The 27,883-nt window shown below is 36.3% G+C and overlaps 1 protein-coding gene across 3 annotated transcripts; it reads left to right on the top strand.

Moving 5' to 3' along the window:
• Window positions 1-156: 156 nt before the first annotated feature.
• TFB1M (transcription factor B1, mitochondrial) lies at window positions 157-27,856 on the top strand. Of its 3 annotated transcripts, XR_015731431.1 has the most exons (9): window positions 189-504; window positions 2,523-2,674; window positions 4,094-4,202; window positions 6,080-6,231; window positions 13,442-13,561; window positions 17,920-18,691; window positions 19,245-19,310; window positions 25,723-25,850; window positions 27,546-27,856. XR_015731431.1 is itself a non-coding variant. In XM_034428594.3 (7 exons), the coding sequence occupies exons 1-7, from the start codon at window positions 372-374 to the stop codon at window positions 27,787-27,789; spliced, it is 1,038 nt and encodes a 345-aa protein (XP_034284485.2). In that variant the 5' UTR covers window positions 157-371; the 3' UTR covers window positions 27,790-27,856. The 3 variants fall into 3 exon arrangements, 1 of the variants encoding a protein (XP_034284485.2); XR_015731430.1 differs by having other exon boundaries at window positions 17,920-19,310; XM_034428594.3 differs by lacking the exons at window positions 17,920-18,691; window positions 19,245-19,310 and having other exon boundaries at window positions 157-504.
• Window positions 27,857-27,883: the final 27 nt, after the last annotated feature.

The following is a 27,883-nucleotide window of genomic DNA, read 5'->3' as shown; positions in this document are numbered from 1 at the left end:
TCTTCTCCCCCGCCCCTTTCCTAGCTAAAGCACCCACTGCACGCGGGAGTGACTTTCTCAGAGACTCGGAAGTTACGCGCCACCAAGTAGCGCTCACTTCTCTGCTCTCCTTTATTTACGTCGTTTTTTTTCTTCTCCTAATTGTTAAGCCTACGCCAGAAAGCCCGTGGGGGGGGGGGGGAGGAGGAGGAGCTCTGCCTGACTCTCTGGGGTCCTCCGAAGGGAAAGCATTGGAGGCTACGAAGTCCGCCTGCGCCGTCGGTTGAGCAGGCGCTCTTTGTAGTCAGCCGGCCCACAATGCTTTCGCCTCGCGCAAGGGCGTTCTGGGTCTCTGAGGCGAGGGTTAAACAGCCGAACGCCGCGCTCGGCAAATGGCGGCCTCGGGGAAGGTGGCTACTTTCCGCCTGCCGGTCCTTCCTACCATTGGAGAGATCATCAAATTGTTTAAACTGAAAGCTACGAAGGAATTGTCTCAGAATTTTCTGTTGGATCTGCGCCTCACAGGTTGGCCGTTCGCGGCGCTTCTGGCGTCCTGGGTGTTAACGGAGGTTCATCTTTGGAAGGGCGATGGCTGCTTTGCTGATCTGAGAAAAATGTTCCAATATATATATTGGAACATATATATACATATATATATTTCCCCTCCACCAACTTAGGTTCTCTTAGATACGCTGGAATACCCTTTCCATCATTCCTGTCCTGGGCGGGGACGATGGGAGTTGTAGTCCAACCATTTGGGAAGCACCGGGTCGGTAGAGACTGAGATACCTGTCTTTTTAAATCTCAGTTGATTGAATGTTTTTCCAGTTGGCAAAAGTGGCGGGACATAGCGAATTAGATGGTGTAGAAAATGTGCATTAAATCACACAACTCAATACAGAATATAGGTTTTTATGTATCTCCTCCCCCCCCCCACCCTTTTTAAAAAAAATATTTTTCCTTTCTTGGATTATTATTTTTTTTTTTGACGCAAAAGTGAAAGTATGACCGTCACATGATTTGTACCTGCGAAATGACGCTCGTTTTACATTTGCTCGTTTCTTCTTTCTAATTCATTTTCTAGAATTGGCTTTCCATTCAGATTTTGGATAGGAAATAAAAAATTCGGCCTTTGCTTATGTTTTTTTCGTAATAACCACCATAACTTGTATTTGTATTTATTAGTTTGTCAAACATACAAGATAGCAGGTATAAATATAGACATGGATATGAATGAAATGAACACAAATAAAGAAAAATTAACTTTTTGTCTTTTCTGAATATGAATATTTAAAGAGTGCCCATAGAAGTAAATTATCTGTGCTATATTTTGTTATTCCGGTTTCTTTACCTGAATTAATCCATTTGATTGTCTCCCACCTGGACTACTGCAATGCTCTCTACCTGGGCCTCCCCTTGAGGAGCACCCGGAGGCTCCAACTGGTGCAGAATGCGGCCGCGCGGGGGATTATGGGAGCGAGGGGTGACACCTCTCCTGCGTGAGCTGCATTGGCTTCCAGTGGTCTTCCGGGTGCGCTTCAAGGTGTTGGTTACCACCTTTAAAGCGCTCCATGGCATAGGACTTGGGTATTTGCGGGACCACCTTCTGCCGCCGATAGTCTCCCACCGACCAGTACGCTCCCACAGAGAGGGACTCCTCAGGGTGCCATCAGCCAGGCAATGTCGGCTGGTGACCCCCAGGGGGAGGGCCTTCTCTGCAGCAGCTCCTGCCCTCTGGCACGATTTGCCCCCGGAGATACGAAGGATATCGGATCTCCGGGTCTTTCGCCGTGCCCTGAAAACTTTTCTTTTCCATCAAGCAGGGCTGGCGTGAAACCCACCCCCGCTTTTAGTCTTTTTTAGTTTTTTAGCTTTTAATTTGTCAATGGGTTTTAATTCGAATTGTTTTAAATTTGGGGCCAAAGTATGTAATTCTTTTAATAATTTTAAATTTTGTATTGGTATGTGTTTTAGTTTTGGCTATGCACTGCCCTGAGTCCACTAGGAGAAGGGCGGTATACAAATTGAATAAAATAAATAAATAAATAAAAATAAATAAGCAACAAAATAATCTGCATTGTTAATATGACCCCCCCCAAAAATTTCAAATTGTGGGAGGGCATACATACCACTTCTTAACTTTTAACTTATCAATGCTGTACTCAAAAGAATGAACTAACTTTTGGAGGCAAAAAACATTTGTACCTTTGTAATATTATCATAGTAAATGTATAATCTGAAGACCAAGCAAATGTAAATTATCGTAATTTTCACTAGCTGTGCTGTACTGTACATTAATTTGTCCCGTTTACTTGATTTAATGATGCAATGATGAATGACTATTTTGAAGTGATAACATTGTTTACTTTAAGTCAGGGGTCATCGCATGATGTATCACGATTTTTTCCCCATTCGCTAAAACGGGGGTGGGCATGGCCAGCATGTGACATCCAGCCTGCAGGCTGCGAGTTTGGCACCCCTACTTTAGGTGTTCTGTGCTTGTGAAACCAAAACTGTCACTATTGTATGCTCTTTTTTTGCAGATAAGATAGTAAAGACTGCTGGCAATCTGAAGGATGTATATGTGTGTGAAGTAGGCCCTGGGCCAGGAGGAATCAGTAGATCCATCTTAAATTCTGGTGTTGCAGACTTGTTATTAATTGAGAAAGATTCTCGTTTTATTCCAGGACTCCAGGTACCCAAATTTTTCCAAAATGCTACTGTTGATAATTACCTTTTTACAGGTTAAATTGTATTACATTTTAATAACTAGTTATACTAATATATACGTGAAGTTGGTCCTGACCCTTGTGATCTTCTGGAAATCTCTTTTAAGTGGCTTTTTCAGCAAGACTTGGGATCCCCTGCCAGTGAGGAGCTCCTTCATCAGCTCATCTTGTATAATATTCTGATACTTTTCCTTTTATCATCCAGTTTTTATTTTAATTGTTAACTGTTTATTTTATTGTATGTTGCTTAGAGCCACTTTGTGTAACATGGGTGGTTATATAAGATAGACAGACAGATGGGCAAAGGTAACCTTGTTTATATATAAACATAATTGTTCCTAATTGGATATCATGGCAGATTTGAAATGGCAGTTGCTGAGTCAATATTAACTCTTATTTTCCAAAAAATTCTGTAGTAAATTACAAAGATAAGAGAGGAAAAAAGAAAGACCAATCTACATGATGCACACTCCTGAAGCCTGGATCATGGTTAAGAAACTGATGATGTCTGAAGTAGATAATAAAGCAAGCTTTTAGGAGAGGGAGAAACAGACTCTCTGAGATAGAGAAAAATTAATACAGAAAATAAATGTTCACTCAGAATGTGACTTGTGGAAATCAGCCTTCTCCAAATAATGTTCTCCAGAGGCATTAGGCAAAATACCAATTTTTCCCAATCAGAATAGTCAATTGTTATACACATTTGAACTAATTCCTAATTTCTATTATTTAAAAATCTACATTGAACTGTTTGGAATTCAATTGATAGCATATTATAATTCAACTGTTGTATTGATTTCTGCATCCTTATTGTCCCTCAAGTTATCTCCCATATTGTTTCAAAAGACCTGTTTCTCTAAAGCAGGGCTGTCAAACTTGCAGCCTGCGGGCCGGATGCGTCATGTGCTGGCCACACCCACGCCTGGTTTGGCGAAGGGGGAAAAAGTTGCAATACATCATGTGACGACGTTAATTTGACACCCCTGCTCTAAAGTAAATGGAATATTTGGAGTTGTTCATCAATGAGGGGAACTATTTAAAATTGCCTGTCAGAAGGTAATAAATAGGCTTAAAATGATAGAAACAAGTTTGAATTTAGAATCACTTAAGTTAATTCTGCTTCAGTTTTTTACAGGAAACAAATTATGATTTTAAACTTAAAATTAATAATTGCAATATTGTTGCCTTTGTATACTCTTGTATACGTGCAGGTTAGCATTTATTTAGCTCTCCTTTTGACACATTTGATGATGTTTGGTATAACAAATAGAATCTCAAATGTACAAATTCTTGCATTACAGATGTTAAAAAAATTTCAATTTTTAGGTTTTTCAAACGTAATTAAATAGCTTTTTAATATTTTTTTCTTTTTTCAAAAATCTCAGTTACTGTCAGAAGCAGCTCCAGGAAAAGTCCGTATTGTCAATGAGGATATTTTAACATATACATTCAATGAAGCTTTTCCTAAACATCTTTCAAAGAACTGGGAAGATGGTCAGTATGCTACAAATACAAATATTCAGAACATTTATTAAAATGAATTCACTACATGAGATTACACTACATGAGATTATAGTGATAAGACTGGAAGTTAATTTGTATGTTCTATTTCTTAATTTTGCCAGTAATCTGTAATGATCCCTGTGATAGATACATTTTTCCCTAAGCACAGCTAAGGGCACATTAGTGCAAGACAAGTGATTGGTATTATCAAGTTAATAAATTCTAAAGTTTCACACCAAGTATTGTGTAGATCACAAATCTGGCAATGAATTTCACTAGCAACTTAAATACTATTCAGAGTCATGTTTTAACATTCATTCCGGGGTGCTTAAGTAGCATGTCTGCTTGTTATCTGAGATTAGAACAAATGCTATTTATAGGTCTAGACATGAATGTCAAGCTTGATCACATCACATGATGTCACGTGATGTACTGCAACATTTTTTGCCTTTGTGGAATTGGGGTGGGTGTGGCCTGCACATGATGCATCTGGCCTGTGGGCCACCAGTTTGACACCCCCCCCCCGGTCTAGGACATTTATCAAGAAGTCATCCGTTACTAAAACTCAAAGACATACCTGAATATTGCCTTCATAAATTGTGCCTACAACAGCAATTAACTCTTGAGTTCCTGTCAAAGCCTTTTAAGCTATTGATGCAGAGACTCTGCACATTTGGATAGGTTAAATGCCAAACATGAGGTCAAAACCTAGATACAGGATTCAAGAGACCTATTTGAAGGAAAATTCAGTTTGAGAAGAGAATTAATGTTGGAAACCCTTGGGAGAAAAATGACAGGGATCCCATATGACCAAAATCTCTATCCTTGCAAATAAGGCAGCGCAGACATTCTCTTTCACTAACTGTTTTACTGCTCTAAGGTTAAGGATGTTGAATTCCATTCAGTCATAGATATGTTGCTCAGATCTGCAAAAGATTCAGTGTTATGCCTTTTAAATAAATCTAAAAGTTGTTAGAAGAATTTCTACCTTCCTGCTTGTGATACCCATGTAACAGAAAAGAATAATTAAAACTATATCTTCTGTTCTGAAGACAGAGCAAAATAGGAGACAATTAATCATAGGTTCATGGCAGTTTAATATTATGCACAAAATTGTTTAATTTTAGAATGATTTAGTAATTCTCTGGTTTTAGTAATTCTCTGATTATGTATTCATAATTTAATATAAAGATTAAAACAGGGAACTTGAAAATAATTAGGAACTTTGGTGTTATATATGCTGACAACAGCAAGAATACTCTGCATACAAAAGGAAGGATACTTTGATTCTCACAACAGACAAATGGCTGAAAAAGTTGATAAGAGTTGGCAGAGATGGCTAAATTGACAGTTTTGAGTAAAGAAAAGTGCAATTAATTTTGTTTCTATTTGGAAACCGCTTCTGGACTTTGTGCTTGAGGTGGGGGGAAATGAAATATTGGTTTTGGGTTTTGCTGATTAAATAGATTTGTTGTTATAGAAATGGCTAGTATATATTATTATGTAAAAATAAAAAGTTGAGGTATGTTATTAGCTTATTCTACCATACCAAAAAAAATAGAAAGTCAGTGTTTTTTTTATTTCTTTTCCCTTTTATCCTACACTTTTTCCTCTTTCCGTTCTCCTCCCCCTTTTTCCCATTATTCTGATTTTTCTTTGTATTTCTGTATTTTATATTATGATAAATTAATTAAAAATTTGGAACCTGAGAATGATCTTTTAGATTTAAAAAATGTGTCATATTATATTGGAATATATATTAAAAGTAGTGTTTATTAATTAATAGAATTTAATATATTGACCCTTGATTCTGATTAAGGCTTATGATCAAGCAAATATATTTGTGTTTTGATTTTTGTCTTTTATAGATCATCCAGACATACATATTATTGGAAACCTCCCTTTCAGTGTCTCAACTCCACTAATAATCCAGTGGCTTGAGAATATATCTAATCGAGATGGGCCTTTTAGTTATGGTAGGATACGGATGACCCTGACTTTTCAGAAAGAAGTTGCAGAGGTGAGTTTGTTTTATTGAATTATTATATAGTTATTTAACAATAAATATCAGCAATTGGTACATTAAGAATTATTAAGTTTAATTTGTTCTTGTAGTTTGGTCCAGTTGTATAATGGGGAAGCAATAATACATTTGCTGGCTTAGAGAATGGATCATTACTTAACCATATAGAGTGTGTTTAAATAAATTTTGTTATCGGCTGTCTGTAGCAGTAGGACTGATTCTCTTCAACCTGCAAGTTCTGTGTATCTGCAGTTTTCTCTAGGGATGGTAGAAGATCCCTTCAAGACAGTAGGGTATGCATGTGACAACTGCATATTTGACTGGAAATGCATAAACTGGAGGTAATTCCACGGTTGCAACACATTGAGAGCTCCAAAGCTAGTGGTTATCATTGGTTTTTATTTATTTATTTCCTGCCTTTATTATTTTTATCAATAAGTCGGTTAGTATACCTACTGTTCCTTCCGCCTCCTACATCAGCATCTCCACATCAGCAACATTGTGAGATAGATTGGGCAGAGAGAGAGGTACTGGCTCAAAGTCAACCAACTAGCTTTCATAAAACAGGACTATAATAGGTAACTGAAAGGGCAGGAAATGACAAAACCTGCGTCATGCTACTAATAATATAATTAATATACTCATATTAATGTACTTGTATTGGGATGAAAGTTCAAAAAGTTATTTGAATTTGTGTTGTGATTATCATGACATGAATTTCATCATTTCTTCATCATTATACAAGTAGGCTTGGCTTTTAGCCATAATTAGGACCAGAATTTTGTTTCCAAGGGACTGTAGTTGTTAAGTGAGTTGCACCCAATTTTAGGACCTTTTTTTGCCACAGTTGTTAAGTAAATCATTGCATAGTTAAATAAATCATGTAGTACTTAAGTGAATGCAGCTTCCCCCAGTGACTGCTTGGCGGAAGCTGGCTGGGAAGGTCATAAGTGGCAATCACATGACCCCCAGAATGTTGCAGTTGTTGAAAATCCATGCTGGTTGCCAAGCGCCCAAATTTTGATCACATGACTGTGAGGATGCTATGACAATTGTAATTGCAAGGACCAGTCATAAGTCATTTTTTTCAATGTCATGGTAACTTTGACCAGTTGCTAAATGAATGGTTGTAAATCGAGGACTACCTGTATTTGAACTGACCATCAGCACAACATAAATTTTAATTATGCATCAATAGGCATTCATAATAGCAACACAGTTATTAGCCTTGGCTGTACATTATTCTATTTTAACCCTGTGAGGAAAATTTCATTGAATTTTATGTATAGGAATGGTCAAAATGATTTTGTGACATTGGATGGTTTTACACACTTTAAACATGCTACACAAAACAAGGCACCAATAAAGGAATGTTTTCTGATGAAGATAATCATGGCATAAAGGGTAGAGCTGATACAGGTAATCCTTGAGTTATAACTACAATTGAGTCCAAAATTTATGTTGCTATGTGAAACATTTGTTAAGTGAGTTCGTCTCATTTTACAACTTTTCTTGCCATAGTTGTTAAGTGAATTGTTACATTTGTTAAATTAGTAACATGGTTGTTAAGTGAATCTGGATTTCCCATTGGTTTTGCTTGTCGGAAGGTCACAAAAGCTGACTCCAGGACACTGCAACCGTCATAAATATGAACCACTTGCCAAGCATCTGAATTTTGGTCATGTGACCATGGGGATGCTACAACTCTCTTAAGTGTGAAAAATGGTCATAAGTCACTTTTTTCAGTGCCGTTGTAACTTTCAAGGGTCACAAAATGAACTGTTGTATGTCGAGGACTACCTGTACTTACATTAGTTCACAGTTCTGGGTAAATAGGGTTTTGAATCAGTAAGGAGGGAGGGTTTTTTTCTGTCCCCTTCCCCTAACAAGACAGTGCTGTGGAAAATGGGGAAAAAAACTGCTGTTGAGAATTCTTTGAATTGATGCCAGAAATGTGGCTGAAAAATAGGAGCATTTCAGAAGAATCTCTCAGCTGGAGCATTTTAACACACATCTGAACCGATTTCTTCCTCCCTAACTAATTCAGTCCTGGAAATCTATTTCTATAACAAAAAGTTCTGTCCCAGTAAGATGGGGTCCTGAATCTTTTTTTAAGTGTGCCTTTTGTAATGTGTATTGCAAATGTTCTGTTTCTTTCCTAATGTTCTAGTTGAGTTTTAGTGATCATCAGTGCCAACCTCTGCAGATGGCACGGTAGGGAGACAAAGCCCTTTTATCAAAACTTGGTTCCTGTAGTTTCTGGCATTTCAGTTCAGTTTTCTGAAATAATTGGTATGTGAGCTGCTATTCTAAGCTTAGTGGTATGGCTGATGGATGATGATTTTAGAGCTAACCAGGTTGGAAAAGGGGAAGAACAGCCTCTTGGCATTTAGGCGAAAAAGGAAAGACTTAAGAATATAAATGCCGTCTGCTTTATATAGCAAGAGCCAGCTGTACATGCTTTCAAGTTTTCTCATATGTGACATGAAAATTATAGTGTTTTTGCATATAATGTAGTTCAAATGGGAGGCAAAATAGCACAGTTGGTAAGTTTCTTATATTAAGTGATAAGACTGATGTAACATAAAATCAGTGACACAATTATGATACTAGAATAAATTTGTCTTCAGAGTTATTGCAGAGGTCTTTCTAATCTTTAAACCCTTCTTAATAGTAGTTGGTGTGCTTCAAGGACTATATAAACCAATCACTACATTAAGGTTATTTTTAATGACCTCTCTTAGTCTGATGGAAGTAAGGGAGAAGGTTTCATGTCTTAGACATATCTAAAGGTTTTAGATATATCTGATTTTCTATTACTATATTACTATTTTTATTTTATTTTTAAAATTATTTTTCAAGACCTGACTTTTCCCAACACACCCATGTCAATTTGATTATCTTTTACATAGATCAATAATTATTGTTCCTGTTTTAATTTTTTAAAATTTTGGACTTGGTGGTGTTGTTATTGTTATTTTTTGTTATCACATTCCATGAAGTACAGCCTTGCTTAAAGACTGCTCTGTTTAGCGACCATTCAAAGTTACACTAGTGCTGAAGAAAGTAACTTCATGACTGGTGCTTGCACTTATGGCCATTACAGCATGTGATCGAGATTCAGGCCTTCACAACTGGTAGGCATTTAAGACCATCAGTGACCCACAGTCATGTGATGTCCATTTGCATGTTTCATAGCTGGTTTCTAACAGTCAATGGAGAAGGTGCAGTAACATTGCAAGTCATGATCATATAATTCCTTGCTTAACAACCACATCACCTAGCAATAGAGTTGTCATTAAGCAACTACTACTTGTAGCTGTAGAAGATATAGGAAATAGCCTTGAAAGGCAGGAAGAAAAGCAATATTCAGATAATTGTGGCTAAAGTCCACTCCAAGAAACTAATTGGAGAAAAGCCCCTCCCTAGTTCATATGGAGATAAAGTGAGGGAGGGGGAAGCAAGATTTGGAAGATTCTGTCATTATAGATGTTCCATATAACTAGCTTTAGACATATATGGCATTGGTTTCTTAGTCTGGTCTACTTTATAGGACTAACAGTAACAGAGAATTGTAGACATGGTGTCAGGAAAGCTAAAGGCCACAGTGAACTGAGGTTGCAAAGAAAGCCAAAGAACAACAAATATGTTCAGTCTTACAGGAAGTTAAAAATACCAATATCCCAGATGGTTATAAAGATGGCAAAATTAACGGAGAAAAGGAAGAAGTACTCAGTTCTTCAATTGTTTCATCTTCTGCAACAAGAAATATGTTTCACTTGGCCCCCATGAAGAGCAGGATTGAAGTTTGAGCTTCCTATTACCTGACTTTATTTTTGCATTTAAACAAGTTCACATTGCTAGAATCGCATGAATTATATTCGATAGGAAATTAAAACAATTTGCTGATGTGTGTTTGAACATCTACTCATTATGTTCGAATAATTCTGTAGAATGCCTAATGTGCCTGGTGACTAAAGGAGAGACAATGTCCATATCTTCAAAAAGCTGAAAGCTGAAAAAAAGAATTTGGGAAAATGTAGGCCAATTTTACAAGTCAATTTGTGGAAAGTTTTTTAAAGCAAATTATTAAAAAAAGTCAGTGTGTAAACATCTTTAAAACAGTGTGATAATCACCAAACATTAATATGGATTTCTGAAGAATAAATCTTGCCAGATTAACTTTATCTAATTTTTCATTATCATCATCATCATCATGATGTACTGGCCATGTAGTGCTTTATCTTCCTATGCCTTCATGGTCTTTCTTGTAGGCCAGTTTGGTTTCTCCAGTAGTCAATAAGCCTTCCTGGCATACTAACTTTAGTGCATCTTCATTGTCCTTCAGATATTCTTTCAAAGCCCTTTTTTCTTCCTCAATCATCTGATGTACTTGCAACATTCCATGCTCACCTATTTGCCTTCATAGGTAGAGACTGTCAATGTTGCTGTGAGGATGAACGGTATGATTCATTGTCATTATTTTTTTGGTCTTCCTATCCATTGCTTTTAGTTCTCAGTGTGGATTCAGTGTATATCTAAAGCAAATAATAACAAGACCTGCCAATGGCTAAGAGCAAGAAAGTTGAAGAAAGTCCTAAGGGACTAATTCTGGCTGCACAAGACCAAGCCTTAAAAACAAATGCATACAAAGCCAGAATTGAGAAGACAGCAACAGACAATAAGTGCCGCCTGTGCAAAGAAGCTGAAGAAACAGTGGACTACCTGGTAAGCTGCTGCAAGACAATCACACAGACTGACTACAAGCAGCGGCATGACAAAGCAGCAAGAAACATCATTTGCCTGCAAGCAAGAAGTGGTGGGACCATAAAATACAGAAAGTCATAGAAAATGAAGAAGTTAAATTGCTCTAAGACATAGAATTCAAACAGATAGGCACCTGTTTGGCACCTATAACACCCCAGACTTAACAATTATCAATAAGAAAGACAAACAAGTCTGGATAGTGGGTGTGGCAGTGCCTAGAGACAGCAGAATAGAAGAGAAAGAACTGGAGACGATCACAAAATACAAAGACCTACAAATTGAAATAGAACGACTGTGGCAAAGGCAAGCAAAGGTAGTACCAATACTAATAGGCACCTTGGATGCATTCCCAAAACAATTGGAGCACCACTTGAACACCATTAAAACAAATTTGAACAAATTCGCCATCAGACAATTGCAGAAGGCAGCTTACTTGGAACAGCTTCCATCCTGTGACCATATCTGTAACACTACCGAGATCATTGCAGGATAGAAGCTGTTCCAAGTAAAGATTTCACACATCAAACATCCACTTCTGCCTATCCCAAGTCCTTGGTAAGGACTTGATAGTTGACAGAAAAATGCCACTCGCACTGGCTGACTGTGTGATTAATAATAATAGTAGTAGAATTTCCTTGTAAAAGGAGTAAAAATGCTATATAGGTTGGTTTTAGTAATGCATTTGACAAATTACCATAGGACAGTAACTCTGGAAATAGCTGGCAGTTTGTAAAAAGGATCTTAGAATCGCCATTGATCACAGAATTATCACCATTATGATAATTGTGAAAAAAATGGTAAAAAAAAGAAAAAAGTAAATTTTGGAAGCCTCAATGAAAGCACTGCTTCTAAATCACAATCAGTAATAGTTCCAATTTAGCCAGTGGTGGGTTGCCCCCGGTTCTCACCGGTTCTATAGAACCGGTAGTAAAACCAGCGGGAGGCCCCTCCCACTAACCCTGACATCATGAAAATGCTTCTGTGCATGCGCAGAAGAGCGCGCGCACACGGCCCCATTACAAACCGATAGTAAAGGTAAGTAGAACCCACCCCTGAATTTAGCCTATATTGATTGAGCCTCACTTTTGAGACTTCAAAACAATTTATCATATATATCTTCGCAAAATTTAAAGTGGCTTCCCATTTTAAATTGAAGATGTTTAGCACAAGTACATCTACAATAAAACAGATCAACATAGCCTCAGGAAAAGTGAAACAGTGGTAATAAACAGTGGTAATAATTCAACAGTGGCCAATCATTAGCTCAAGAAAGAGAAAATAATATTTATGGACAAACTTGGTCACCCAAGTAAGCTTTCAATAAGAATTTTTTTTTTTTCTGAGACTTCATATTTTTCCACGGAAATCATTCCATAATCCCTGTGTTACACTGGGAAGGCTTTATTTTTGCTAGACAGCCAAGAAACTTTAAGCAGCAACAATGCTTGCTAAAAATTTTGAACCAAGCTTGTGATTTAGGCAAGAACCAGCATTTTGAACTGACTCCAGAAACACAATATTGTAGATCCCCTAATATTGGATTAATCTGCTCAGAACATCCAGCTAGTTGTTGCTGCTAACTTAGCAGCAGTTTAAATTTCTAGAAGTTTTTCAAAGATAGGTCATGTAGCATTTTCAATAGCAATTTATTTTGGTATAAGTTAGACTTGCTTATAATAATAATTGTAATGCATGCTTGCATTTTGTTTGGAACTTAGCAGTTGCTAGACTGACTTGTAAAGTTATGGCAGAAAGTTATAAAGATAAAATTGTTCATGTATTGACATATCCATAAATCAATATTCTAATACACATACTTTATAGGCCATTGACTTATAGCATTAATGAAGCTATATCTGCATGTTGTATAGAGACAATAGACAATAATGTGTCTATTCAAAAACACAGTGTAGGCTAAAATATAATCCTTCCTGGACTTAGAATTCCCTTTGCTTTACTACGAACATTTTGTAAGTAAAAATAAATAAATAGAACATTCATGTTGATTTATAGACTGGATTAAAAGGTTTTCTTCACTTTTTACATTTTTTTTATTTTTCTAAACTACACTCTGAGATAGGTCCTCTTAAATATGTTTCCAAATGCTCCAGGAATATACAAACAAATATATTTGAGGAATTTATTGCAATACTATGTTTAGGTTACCATGATTTTTCTGAATCCAAAAAGTATAAAAATACAAAGGCAATAAAATTGTATTTGCTTTCTTTTACTTCAAGCTTGTTTTACTTATATGATAAATGTTAACATCAGTAAAATGTAGACCTTCCATTAATTGTTATAGCAATAAGTATGATTCTGTTACTGAAAAGATTTGTAAACTATTCGGTATTTTAGTTAATAGGCTGCTCTAAAGAGCACTTTTATTTGGTTGTGTTTAATGCTTGCACTCATTTACAAAAACATTTTTCTTCCACAGAGACTCACAGCTAGTACAACATCCAGACAGCGAAGCAGGCTTTCTATAATGTCTCAGTACCTATGCACTGTTAACAAAGGTTTCACAATTCCAGGTCAAGCTTTTGTTCCAAAGCCAGAGGTCAGTCTGTTCATTCTTTTTGCATTAAAATCAGTGTTTGAAGCTTCATTCAGCTATTCACAAAGCTATTAGCATGGAGACTCAGATATATTCTATTTTCACCAAATATTCATGAAGGTTGTTGGATTAGCTCCAAAAATACTAAAAAGTAAATGTAGTAATAAGAAGGCATTTATAATGGGGGGAGGGGATAAATTGTTAGTGAAGACAAGAGAGAAAGATTTAAAGGCAGTGTTCAAAAGGAAGGCAAATCAATAAAAGAGAAAAAGTAACAGGTGAGAAAATGTTAAGATAAATTCCAAGTACCCCAAAGATGTGTCAAAATTCTTAAGAGGTCTTGAGTAGTAGAAAGCCCTGTAGGGCTATCTCAAAGGAGCATCAAACTTAGTTAAATTATTTGTAGGATCTGTAGGAAATCACACATTCATGGCAACAATAAAGGTTGACATACCTCTGGGAAATCGCTATTTTGGTTTGGTGTGTCACTTTGTGGAGACAAGATTTCCTTAGAGGTGACTGCGTCCTGATTTTGAGAATAACAACTCAAGTAAAATGTTAACTCCCAAAAGAAATGTTTTCTAAGGTTTTCCCGAACCAGTTCCAAAACCCAGTCCTATTATATTTCCTCTAATATCCAAAATAGAGATAGTGATTATTTGTCTGTAATGTTACATATGTCTCCTCTTTATTGTTGCCTTATTGCAATTTAGAAATTGCTGATGATACTTGTGTTCCTCTTTTGTATAAGTCATAATTTGTTTATGCCGTGGTTTATTGAATAAATGCATACTATAGTAGCTAGGTTTTCATCTCACATTAAGGCAAAATGAAATAAATGGACTCAATGGGAGTACTTTCCCAGAACTTGGAGCTGCCCTTAATAAGCATTCAGAAGCTACAGCTGGTGGACTAGGCACTGATGTATGTATTTCAGTATCTTCAGGTGAATCCACTGGTTTGGTGGCTGCATTGGTTGCTAGACAGTTTCCAAGTATGAGTCTTGCTGCTGATTGTCACTGTTAAGGCCCAATGTAACTCAAGACTTGGTTATCTAAGTGTCTGCCCCAGTGGTGGTATTCAGCCGGTTCTATCCGGTTGGGGAGAACCGGTAGCGGCGGCTGAGGGAGGCTCTGCCCGGATATCATCAGTCCCATATTTGACGGTCTGTGCATGTGCAGAAGGTGCACGCACTCACATTTGCGAACCGGTAGCGAAGGTAAGTGAATACCACCCCTGGACTGCCCATCCAACTAGATCAAATAAAGTTAACTCCTTCCAGGTCCTATCTCTGCGAGATGGGCATGTGGTCTGCCCTCCAAAATGGGTATTTTTGGTAGTTACTCCTATTCTATGGAACTTCCTACTTCCACAAATTTGGCCAGCATTGTTCTGTCTTGGTTTTAGGCAAGGTGTAAAGGCTTACCTATTCCTCTTTTCACAGGAGAAGGGTATGCTATGCTTGGAGGTGCGATTTGCAGGCACATAACTTGTATATCTCTTAATTTCATTTTTTTACTTTGTCATTCTTTCTCTTGTCTGTCTATGAAATCTTGAAGAAATATTATATGTTGAATTGTTAGCATCCTAAAACCTTTGTGAAGAGATGGCATACAAATAAATAGCCTTGAAAGTGGCTAGTACCTTAAAAGTATACAGTACAAAAGTACTGTGTACTTTTGGAATAAATTGGGCAGATATCAGAATTGTCAAATTCCTTGGCAACAATATGGAAATGGCCTGTCATTGCCTTATTTCAGGGTATTTCTTCAACCTTCTGCAGCTAATTTCCCAAATGTTTCCCAATTTTCCCAATATTAACAAGGTCTGGACCCACTATGGTGTTTAGATCGAGATTGGTTAAATCCTGCAATCTTGTTGCTCAGTAGAGGATTAGAATAGCAGATGGCACTGAGCTGAATGGTGAGATGGCATACTGATGTCTTGACAGTGTCTTTCATCATTGGTGATGTTGAGTAGTCTGGTGAGAACTTTAACAACATCTGGGGGACCACAGATTCCTGATCCTATATTTGAATGTCTCTTGTAAGAAACATTCTGGCTTTCATGTGTTCCAAGCCAATGATTGATTGTTAACTTTCATCTGTAAGGCAGGAGAAAATGGAATAGACTAGGCCTGAAATTAATTATCCTGGTATATTGATTGGTGTTCTTCATTTGGGTTGGGAATGGATACCAATTTTTGCCAATTGCTTTTCTTAAGGAGATTACAGTGCTAGTGCCAAACTCCCCTTATGATTACTGATATAAAACCTCCCTTTTTACGATCTTGTAGTCCCTATAAGTACTATTATCTGTTCTGTTTTTTAATGCTCTTTTCATGTTAAATTGGTGGTGGTGATAATAAACGGTATGTCTGCAGAGAGAGTACTCTTTTTTCTTAAGAACTGTTACTCTTCTCTATTTCTATGCAAGCAGTATTTATTTTGTTTTGATCTTGCTTGTGTCTTTTTTCTTGGAATCTGTTTGAGTTTGACAGAATACTTTAACTGTTTTTTGTCAGAGAATTAGATTGCATGGTATTATGGCAGTGCAAGCTTGCCTGCTGTGTTAAAATATTTGAACAGGGTTCTTAATAAGTTTTTTTTAAAACATGAGCAATGGTATTTCCAGAAATAAAATGGCTGGCACACAAAATATAACTAGATTATTAATCTATATTTGTTAAGATGCTTGCTATGAATTCCTAGTTTCCCAAATGCAGCATATTCATTTTTGAGCTGTTTGCAATCATTTTCATAAGAAAATGATTTCCTTATAGAAGAAAATGATGATATTCATTGGCTATCATGTACTGTGACGGGAGTGTTTTGTTCTATGAGAAAATTTCTTAATTTAAAAAACAAACCACCATGATTCTGGTTTTTGATTGGGGAAAAAAACTACATCTCAGTTTTTATCATATTATGTATAATTTTAGAAACCTGTACACATCCTTTTATTTTTCTAACTAAAAATTCATGCTGTAATTCTTATGTAAGAAACAAAAAACTAATCTTTTGGTGGAGTGATTTAATGTTGCTGACATTAGAAAATATGAATTATAGAAATCTACAGGTATCTCAAAATGTATTTCAAGCTTTTGATCCAAACTTTACTCTTTATATTATGTTATATGCCAACATGTTCAAATTTAATCTCTCCTCTTGAATGGAAATGAGTAGTTACTTTGTAACCAATCTTCATTTTTGTAGATGGACACAAGAAAAAGATTCAAAGAAGCAAGACTAATGCTGACAAAATAATTATAAAATAATTTACTATTGCCTGCTAAATCTCTGAATGGCAAATAGCCAAAATCTTTGGATTCTGATTAAAGATTGCTTTGTAAATAATTTGAATAAAGTATAGGTAATAGCTAGATGACATACATCTTTAAATACTACTGAAGTATTTACTAATTACAACTGAAAGAGTTTACTTAATTATGTTAAGTTGTATGTTATTTAAGACTGGTAGAAATCAAGTTTGGGGAAAAAAGATTTTTAAAAAATGTCCTGAAAATATAAATAGGTACGTCTTGTAGTTCTGTTGTGTTTGACACTTAAAATTAATGGCAAAATATTTAAGTAAACATTTTCCAAAGAAAGCAGAATGAATGCAGGTTATTGTGGGGCATGGAGTCTGAGGACAGCTAATCCTCAAATATGATGGGATAACTGTTACTCTTTCAAAGAAATCTGGAGATATACCATTTATCATACTCGTTGAAAACTGACATTGAGAAATGCAGCTAACATTTAAAAACAACACACACAAATCCCCAGTAAGGCAGAATCAGTTCAGCTGATTCTTATTCAAGAAAGTCTTATTCAAATAAGACACTTGGTGATGCTAAATGTGGCATGTGACAGATAGGAACTATTGTAACTGATTTATATTTATACCCCACCCCCTATTCTCAGTATAACCCAGTTGCAAATCAGTCTCAGTAATAAATGCTTGGTTAGTTATTTTAAATTCTTAGCATCTTTTTCTTTTTTTAATAAATAAACACCTCCCCCAATGCAATTATAAGGCTTGCATCAACCACATTGTTATAAAATCAAGACTACATAAACAACCTTGATAGAAAGGTCCACCACCATATTTACACATAGTCCTTCAAGCTGTAGCCTGTGTCCACTTGCCGAGCAGCTGGATGCAGGTTCTGCTGCTTGTTATGATAAATCCCTGCTCTCTGCTGTTTCTTAAAACAGGAAGTGCCAAAGATGGCACCTGCAGCAAGCAGAAGTCCAGCCGAAATAAATCCAACGTAAACTGCTCCTCCTGGTTCATGCTTACTGCTTTCTGGAATAGTTGGGTCCAGAAATTTTGAAATAATCTCTTTTGTGTACCAGGCTGTTGGTATCAAGCCAGATATTCCTGCCAAAATAAAGAAGACTCCACCGGCAACTGACGTGTGGGTTTTGGTCTCTCTGTCCCCTCCCAGGAGGGTGCACTTCATCCCCACTATGGCGATGCAGATCCCAAAAATGGAGAGGATGCAGGACAGAATCATGGTGGTCCTTGCTGCCTGGATGTAAACAGGGAGAGACAAGATTGAATATTTCAGCGTGCAGCTGAACATCCCGGTGCTGTACCATGTGCAGTCCATCCAGAGCCCTTGCATCTGAGTGATGGCCGTGATTATGTTTGAGCCCGTGTCTGCATTCACCTTCCAGTTGGGCAACAGGGTGGCTGCGATCGCGCCAAAAACACCAAACAAGGCTAGGACGAAAGCAAAAAACTGGAGAGCGGCCGATGCCATGATGAGATTTGCCGTCACCTTTTGTCTGCTTGTTTCTTTTCTGTTGCTGTAAACCTGTGTTACTGTCTGGTGGCTCCCCAGCCAAGGCTGTAATTGTCTGTATGTGATAGGAGGAGGGGAGAGAGTGGCAAGGGCAAAGGCAGGAGAAATGAGCAAACAAGGGTGCTTGCATTTGAAATAACGGCTAACTGAATGGCTTGCTAAACGTGACCCTGCAGCAGATGAGAAGGCTACAAAAGGACTGAGCAGATGTACACCGGGCACTTGGAGAGGCATGATTATAAATGAGTAGTGCGTGAGAGCAACTAAGCACAAGGAGGTGCTGATAATCAGCCACAGTGGCAGAAACTGCAAATGAAATGGTAAGATGTAAAAATGAGGTATGTCCTGTGCCAAAAAAAAAATATCAAGGAAAGACTTGTACCCTTATTGGCCAGCTTAGAAGCTTCCAATCCGTTTTGTAATACAGTATGAGGAAGTTTTTAAAAAATGTAATTCTAGCCCTATAAGCAGTATTAGGTCTTGGATTTGAATTGAAATGTACATCGATATAGCTTCTCAATTTTTACAAGGAATATTCAGGCTGGAGTTCAAATAGTCTTTTCCTACTTCCATTATTTTAGTTTAGTGAATACTTCTGACATTTACAGAGACCTGTGTTTAATATTGCTCCTTTTCAGAAAATCAAGCTATTTTTGAGCACATTCAAGATTTAAAATGTTTTTTTTCCCTGTAACTTTAAACTAAATTCATCTTCATATTAAACATTTATGGTAAAGAAAAATTTATCTTAAAGACAAGCAAAATAGTTCCTGAAAACCTAAGACACATTCCATTCAAAATAGAATTGAAATGTTGGCAATATTAATCAGAATAGCCAACCATAGTGATTTTTAATATTTTTAATTATTTTAGATATTCAGTTTTGTTGTATGCCTCCCATAGTCACTTGCTCGTGAGATGGACAGCACTATAAATTAGGTAAATATCTATAACTTCCTATTTATACTGTATATTTGAGATTTAAATGTGCTCTTGATTTATTTGATTGGGAAGTTGGGCACCTCTGCAAGAAAGGTGATCTCCTTAAATTCTTAAGGAGTCAACTGAGCATTGAACAAAAATGGATAAATATCATATTTTATATTGCCACCTTTCACACACATATATCAATGTACAATACTCCCAAAATGAAACTAACATGCAGTCCTTCCTGATGTTAAAACCAATATTTCACTTAATGTGTATTTTCAACATATAAAATCTGTCCCTGCGACAGATTTTAATTAAACACTCTTATGAACAGCTTTGCTTCTTAAAGTTTTTCAAATATTTCCCATTAAATAAATATTAACAGTTTTACATTAGTTTCAATTTTATTTCAGTTCAGATATTATGGATTTTGAAAAGTAAAAACTGGAAGTCCTGGCAATGGAATGATTCTTTTTGTACTTAATGCCATTCCTCTATGATTATTTTTTTTCATATTGAACTTATCAATTTAATTAGCTTCACTGCTTTCCATGTCCTAATCTTATACTGGCTTTCTTAACTTATTGTCAGTGACTTATACTGAATGGTCATTAACAATGTTGTTGGGAATTTTTTTTTGTTTTAAATTCTCACATCACTTGTGTCCTATTTTCTGCCACAATGTGATAGATCCAGCTTCATCTCTTCATCAGCTGTGATAGCCCTGAATGGTACCACTTTTACCTCATGGTTTACTGTTGCTCAAGAGCGCTTAGTTTTTACAGCTTTAAACATTAACAGCAGCATGATCTCAGAATTAAAGAGTAGCTTTTTTGAGTAAATGTCGACATCACACAAATGTATAAAAATATTAAAATCCCATGTTTTAACAATATTTAGATGCCATATAATGCAGATATCTAATAACAAGTTTCAGTACTTACTGATAAAGGAAAGGTTTAAGATGCTTCCATGGCAGCAGAAGTTGTAAAAACACAACTTACTTTGAGTGTAAATGTCGCTGTTCCTCATCAAAAATTGCATTGGCTATTTTATTAACCAGAAGTCAGTCTCTGGTGCTCCGTATGCAGCAGTGCTTCCTGTTCCTTGTCTTAGTACCATCTACCAGAATATAAAGAGCTACTTTGTTTAATGAATCTGCATTGGAGAAAATACTTTGCTTAACAAAAGCAAAAGAGATTATAGAGAAAAGACATGTAAAACCTTGGTTTTAAGCACATAACAATTTCCAGATCCTAAACTGAATAATTGGCTTGGGGATTAGAACAAATATTTTAAATTGGGGGGCGGGGGGGAGGGTTCCCAATTTTATTTTTAGAAACTCTTTTCACTACAGTATAGGAAAAAAATAACTATAGAATGAGCTTCACCATAAGTGAAAGGCAGAATTAAGGTCTTTTATATTGCCAAGCAGTCTCAGAACCCCAGGGTTACACAGCAAGATAGAAGTTCTTCTAAGTAATCATTGTGAGAAATATACATAAAGTAACATGCCAGTGGTGGGTTGCTACCTGTTCGCCCCAGATCGGGCGAACTGGTAACGACGGCGGTAGGAGGCTCTGTCCACCTGCTCGGACACTTCTCCAAATGCGCGCGAGCAGCCACAAGCAAACCGGTAGCGACGGGTTTTGAAACCCGCACCTGATACATACATACATACATACATACATACGTGGCTGAGTTTCACATACCTGCTGCTTGTAGCCTGTTATCTTTTCTAATTGTTTCTGTACAGTACCATAATTATTTGCCTTACTCTAAAGGTTAAGTGGGAAAAAGCGGTGCTTGCAGCTTATATGATAAATACAGAGCATAGCTGTAAAGGTTTTGACAAATCAACAAGAAAAAGCTCTAAAGCAAAGAAATGTCAAGGGAAACCTGCTGATTATGCAATATGATAAATAGGAGCTTCCCTTATTGTCTGGACTTTTCTGTCTGGAAAAGGGAAATCACTGATTTGTGATCCAGTGGAGACAGTAAATCAGGTGCTCTCCAGGTGTTTTGGCTTACAAGTGTCATCGCTAAATTGACCAGAATTGAGGAGGCTGCTATTTGTTTCAAACATCTGGTGGGCATGTGATTATTTCCCTGGTAACAAGTGACAGTAACATAGTGGTAATTGTGGTTTCATTAATCTTCAAGCAGTGGGGATTCAGGTTTGCCTTTGCATAAAGTCTCCATGTTGTTTTTGAAAACTACTATACATGATTTCTACAGTTCCTATTAGTCTGATTGCCTACAAATTCTGAACAAGCCAAATAGTTGTTGACATTGGCCTGTCTTGGGGTAGATCTTAGGGCAGGTTTAAGCCATAATATATTGACTGCTTGACAGAACTTTTCAAGCTCAGAGTAACTCTTAAGGATGAATTCCTGTCCTTCCCTAAGCAAAAAAATAAGGAGCAGCTCATCCTTGATATTGTCTTTGCATTGTTATAGCTCAGAGGTTTGATATGATTGGTAAGTTTGCAGTCCTAAGAGAATTGTCTGGAAACAGATCTAATTGAACCAGATGAGAATTAACTTGTACTTGGTTTTTTTAAAAAAATCTATAATTTCATAGAATTGAAATATTTTGTGTTGGTTTTTTTATTAAGGTCACCCATCAAAATTCTGCACATTAACAAATTAAACAGCTTCTATTTCAAACAAAATACAAAGGTAAAAGTGTAACCCCATCACTGAGGTGATCGAAATATAATCAGGTTTATAGCCAGTATAGATCTTATTTAACTACTTCAACTGGCACTGGCAGCTTGGTCATTAATCAAAGTGGTCGCTAAGTGAAATTGCAACTGTATATTGTCAAGTCTGCGAAGATTTTTCATAGAATTGGTCATACCTTCTTTTTCATCACCATTGTAACTGAATGATTGCTAAATGAGGCAGTTCCTAATTGTAATAAAATTATATACAGACAGTATAACAAAGTTTTGCCACATTCAACATTGACATTCAGTGTCAAAGATCTCAAGGAATAGCCATGCATAATATCAGTTAGAATTGCCTGGGTATTTCACCTAATAAGGAGTTATAAAAAGGTCCTTGAATCCTTATAAAAGGTGCAGTAAAACAACACATGGACTCTAGATTCATTGAGTCTTTCATCATAAGGACACAATCTTAGCTGCTGCAAGGACATTAAAACATGCTAAAGTTAGTACATTTCAAAGTTTGAACATAATTATTTCAATATCTTGTCATCTAAAGAAAGATGCTTGACTATTCAAAAATACATTCCTGAGCAGGACAGATTGATCCAATTGATCATCCAGGTCTCTTGCTTGCAGATTGAGAGCAGTTATCCCTTAGTCATACCCCATGATCAAAATAACTTATTTCAAGAACCAGTAATTGCACGAATATTCTTTTCCATGTTGATTCAAAATTGTTTACCATAATTAAGAAAGCTTACAGCTTCTGGGAGAAACAATTAAGTTTACCCAGTGGACTATAATATAGTTCTGTACAGCCATCTTCACCTTAATCAGATCAGCTTTCCTCCCTGGTACCACATTAGGTATTTAACTTCAAATAAATATTCCTAGGACTTAAGTATTTTGAGTTATAGTATTGAGATGGCTTGCTCTTCTATCTCTGATCCCCCTTTACATTCACCATGTTCCTGAGGAGGAATTGTGTATTTCAGAATTTCCCAGTTCCACAAGGATCCTGGTAAAAAGTTGAGAGGAAAAACTAAATAGCACATTTTTTCATTATCTCTTATTTCAGAGGTAGATATCTGAAAAATATGTGACTGTTATCTAAATGTTGATAACAACATTCAAGCCAACACCAAGTAACAATATGCAGAGGATTAAAACTGGCAAATTAAAATCTCTACTCAATGCTAAAATCCCATTTCACTCAATCACCCTGAGAAGAGCTCTCCATACTCTTGGGTTCTATATTCCTGTGGTAAATTGTAAATTCATCTTCTGTCAGCTGTAATAACCATAATATTTAACCCAAAAACAGATAAAGATGAAAAATGTTTCAGTTTCTGTTTAACTTCATTAAACTTTAATATATAATGAAACTAGGGACTAATATAAATTTAAAGCTAAAGGTAAGAGTGTAGTGGCTTTGATAATTAACTTATTATATTTATTCTTTCTCTGTGTATTATTATGAAGGAAACAATTCCTGCCCCAGGAAGTTATTAATTTTAAACTATCAGTCCTAAGGGGGAGTGAGAAAGGAGAAGCTGAGAAGCAGAAACCAGTGATGGCTTCTATTAGTAAACTCAATGGGGAAGCAATACACACACACACACGTTTTAATCCTATGCTGCACCTCCAAAATGTGGTTTAGAACCATGGAACCTTCCAGAACATTTTTGGGAAGTACGGATTCTCCAGGGAAAGACAAAAGTAAGTCCAACTGTTTAAATGGGCTTCTACTTGGAAAGGGTTGGCTCCATTTTACAGATTTGTATTTCTTTAAGGATGAGGATTACAACAATGTAGAGCAGAGGTCTCCAACCTTGGCAACTTTAAGCCTGGCAGACTTCAACTCCCAGAATTCCCCAGCCAGCTGACTGAGGAATTCTGGGAGTTGAAGTCCACCAGGCTTAAAGTTGCCAAGGTTGGAGACCCCTGATATAGGGATCAGCTTCATGTAAAAAGTGGGCAGGATGGAGGTAAAATGAAGTAACAAAGCCAGTAGTGGGTCTTTAGGAACATAGGGCTTGGGAAACACTGAAGAATTTGAAGTGGTTAATACAACTATCATATTATTCTTTCAGTTTTTTATATAAAAAGAACATGAACGTGTGTGTATAATTTTTTTAATCTAGAAAACAAAGTTCCTACATAACATAGACACACAGTTTTTGTCTTTTTTTTTATGTGTGTGTGTGTTTTTGCAGATAGCTCAGTGCAACTTGGATAATTTTCTGTAGATAATTGCCTACAAGTTTGACTATTACGCTTCCCTCTTATGTTCAGCTGCTTATTTCAAAAGAATTTGTAAGCCCTTAAATTTGTATTTAAAACTTCTTCTAACTAGCAATTGAAGGAAATTCACCAGTGCTGAAAAGCAGTTAACAATTGATTTCCAAAAGTGATTGGTATGTGATCCTAGTGTCCGTTTGAAGGCACTGTGGTTTGAGCAAAAAGGTGGCTATTGCCGCCTCTCCCAGAGCTCTCAGTCCACTGGAGACCACTATCTTGCAATCTTCTTGCAAGGAACGGCTGTCTGGAGTATTTTTTAAGCAATGTCATGTCCTCTTCTTATTTGGAGAGGAATTACAGAGAGTTTGCTCTTCATTCTGCTGCGTCATCTGCCGTGATTGATTCCTTTTAACGGACCTATTTTCAGTTTTCCATTTCTTCTTTGAAAGTCCCTTAAGATTTTATTTTTTTTGATAACGTTACAAAATTCAGACTTAATTATTTATTTTACATGCATATGCAGCGCCTAACAAAAATCAGGGTTTTATTTGCATTAATTTTTAAAACAGTTGACAGAACGTACAATATTTTTTTCTCAATTAGGTGAACCTTGATTTTGTGTTTGCAGTAAACATTTATTCTCTGCTAAAACTATTTGCAAAATAAAATGCTAAAGCTACTATGATTATCAAAAATCAGTGTATTGAAATGGAGCTTGTTAATTTGCATAACTAAAAAATAGGATATAATGTCAGTAATTTCAAAGCAACCAATTACAAGTGAACAGTAATTTCCTATATTGGTTTCCATAGTAACATTGCAGCTTGCCTAGTGTTCTGAGAACCCAGACTCGGTCATGGAGTAAACAGTAAACTGTGTTGCATTTCCACAGGATGAAAAAAATGCAGGTCTTCTTTGAGGATGCCATACTTTATTTCAGCCTATTTTTATTTTCATGTAAACATGCAGTATGACTATCAGGGAGGAAAATTCACTAATTCATAATTCTACTCGGAATTTTCAATCATGCAGAAGAAAATTGAATGAGAAACAGGATTCCCTTTTCCCATAATACAGAGAGATTTTTCTAGTTCTAGAAGAGTTTACTGCATAATAGGGCTACAAGATCTGGGCAACAAAAATCTATAAACATTAGATGACAGCAAAGGGATACATCAAATTATATAATTTATAGGTTAATTGGACTTTTGCATCAGAGATCTAGAAATTGCAATTTAGAAGAATTGATGGCAAAAGTTAATTCATTTTATTAGTATTTTTATAATGTCTGTTTCAGTTATCTGTTCCTATTTTCCTGAAAGCATATTTTATTTTATGTTATGAAACAGCAGGAGGCCCACATTGTGAACTTGGAAGCTGCAGATTTATTGGTCAATAGAATTGCAACTCCTCCTTTAAATGACATTTATGTATATAAGTTTATAATAAATATATCTCCTTACTGCTGTAAATGTAAGAATAATATTAATATATTTTTAAACTCAGGTAGATGTGACACTTGTCCATTTTACACCACTAGTGGAACCAAAAATAAAACAGCCATTTAAGCTGGTGGAAAAAGTTGTTCAAAGTATTTTCCAGTACAGAAGAAAATTCTGTCATCATGGTGCAAGGTAAGAAAATGAGTGACATATAAAGATTTGTTTTCAAGAACTGCAGTGGGGCGGGGGGGTGGTGGCTCACACATGTATATGTGGTTCCTTAGAGGAATTTTCTCATCTGTATTGCACTCTTTTATTTCTCTTCATATCTGTAATCCTTGAACACAGTTGTAATATATTTACCTGCTCAGGTGGATTTTTACAGTACAGGTAACTCTTGACTAACAACAGTTTGATGAATATTCAAAGTTATAATGACACTGAAAAAAAGTGATTTATGAATATGCTTCACACTTATGACCATTGTAGCATCCCCATGGACACATTATCAAAATTTAGACGCTTGGCAACTGGCATGTATTTATGATGGTTACAGTGTCCTGGGCTCACCTTTTATGAGCTGACAAGCAAAGTTTGTGGGGAAGCCAGATTCACTTAAATATCTGTTATTAGGTTAACAACTGCAGTGATTCATTATGGCAAGTAAGGCATAAAAAGGAGCAAAATTCACTTAACAGCTATCTAGCTTAGCAACAGCAATTTTGGATTCAACTGTGGTCATAAGTCGAGGACTACCTATATATTGACTGAATGCAGATAGTGAAGAATTACCTGATATATTCTGGCACTTGAAAACAGATGCTGAAAAACATTGAGGCAATGCAAACATACATGACTAAATTAAATCTGTTACTGTCTACTTTGTTCATAGTCATAGAATGGAAGACGTTACCAAAAAAATGTCAAGGTCTTACTTATATTGCCTTAGTTCCTTTTCAATGAGGGCCAAGTCTTCTCAGTAACATCATGCTGGTGCATAAAATCTGATGTGTGTGCCTTTTTCATATATATTGAGAAGTCAGGTACAATCCTCAGCAAACCATTGGAAACACAAAGTAAAAAAAAAACCTGCCTTACTAGAGACAAGAGAACAATGTTATGATATATATGTCACAAACCTCATTCAGTTATGTGTCCTTCTCTGAAATAGTTGCTTCTTAGTTCCTTATAGTCAGGAAGGAATCTGTTTTTTGTTAAATCAGAAATTTGATATTTATTATTTAGCCTATGGCATATCATACATGGACTTATAATATGTATTAACACTTTGCCTAGTTTTGAAAAACACACTAGAATATGAATATTAAAAAGCTCTGTATTCAGATTCCAATGTCTAGGCAATCTAACCTAGAAATTTGATTTTTAAAAAAATGATCAAATAAATTTGATAAAAGGCAGGGCAGAGCAAGATTGCTGGTGGCATCTGCCTCTGAAGACATCACTTATTTCTCTTAGTTGTGCAACAGGTTAATTGAATGTTTGAGCAAGAGGGTACCTGTTCTTTTCACCCATTTGCAGTAACCTAGTGAAAGGCATGCTGTGTGCTTCTGTCTTCAGAGTACCACTACATCGTTACTTTTGCTATTAGTCGTAACAAAAGCATTCCCAGAATCCAATTGTTTCAGCAGAATGACAAAGCATTGCAATGCAACTTCACCCTTTAGGTAGATGAGATCACAATACACATGCAAAGGGGACACAGCTTATGTTGCAGTGCACATGTTATCATTTTCCCCAGCATTACCTGTTCTGCAGATGCCCCCCGAGTCATAATGCGGCTGTGGAAGATAGTATTATTTGAACTGAGAAATCTGAAGTAAAATCAATGGATGATCCTTATTGATTACCAATATTGTTTTCTTTCAGGATTTTATTTCCAGAAGATGACCGCCTTGAAAAAACCAAACAGTTGCTCATGGAGGCAGATGTTGACCCAACTCTATATCCAACTAAACTGTCCTTATTTCAGTTTAAAAACCTTTGTAATGCCTACAGGAAAATGTGTGATGAAGATCCAGATCTTTTTGCATATAACTACAGAGAGGAACTGAAAAAGAAAAAGGAAGCCAACTTCAAATGGACTGACAAAGATTACTTTTTTTCCCCCTAGAATTACGCAACCACAAAGTCTAATGGGTTTTTGGATTGGACTGAAATAAATTTGACATTTCAATATATTCTTCAATATTATGTGAAATTTATAA

This window comes from Pantherophis guttatus, chromosome 1, assembly GCF_059756535.1.
Source record: "Pantherophis guttatus breed Tessera chromosome 1, ASM5975653v1, whole genome shotgun sequence".
Taxonomy (NCBI): domain Eukaryota; kingdom Metazoa; phylum Chordata; class Lepidosauria; order Squamata; family Colubridae; genus Pantherophis; species Pantherophis guttatus.
This window is presented reverse-complemented; position numbering and strand designations above follow the sequence as displayed.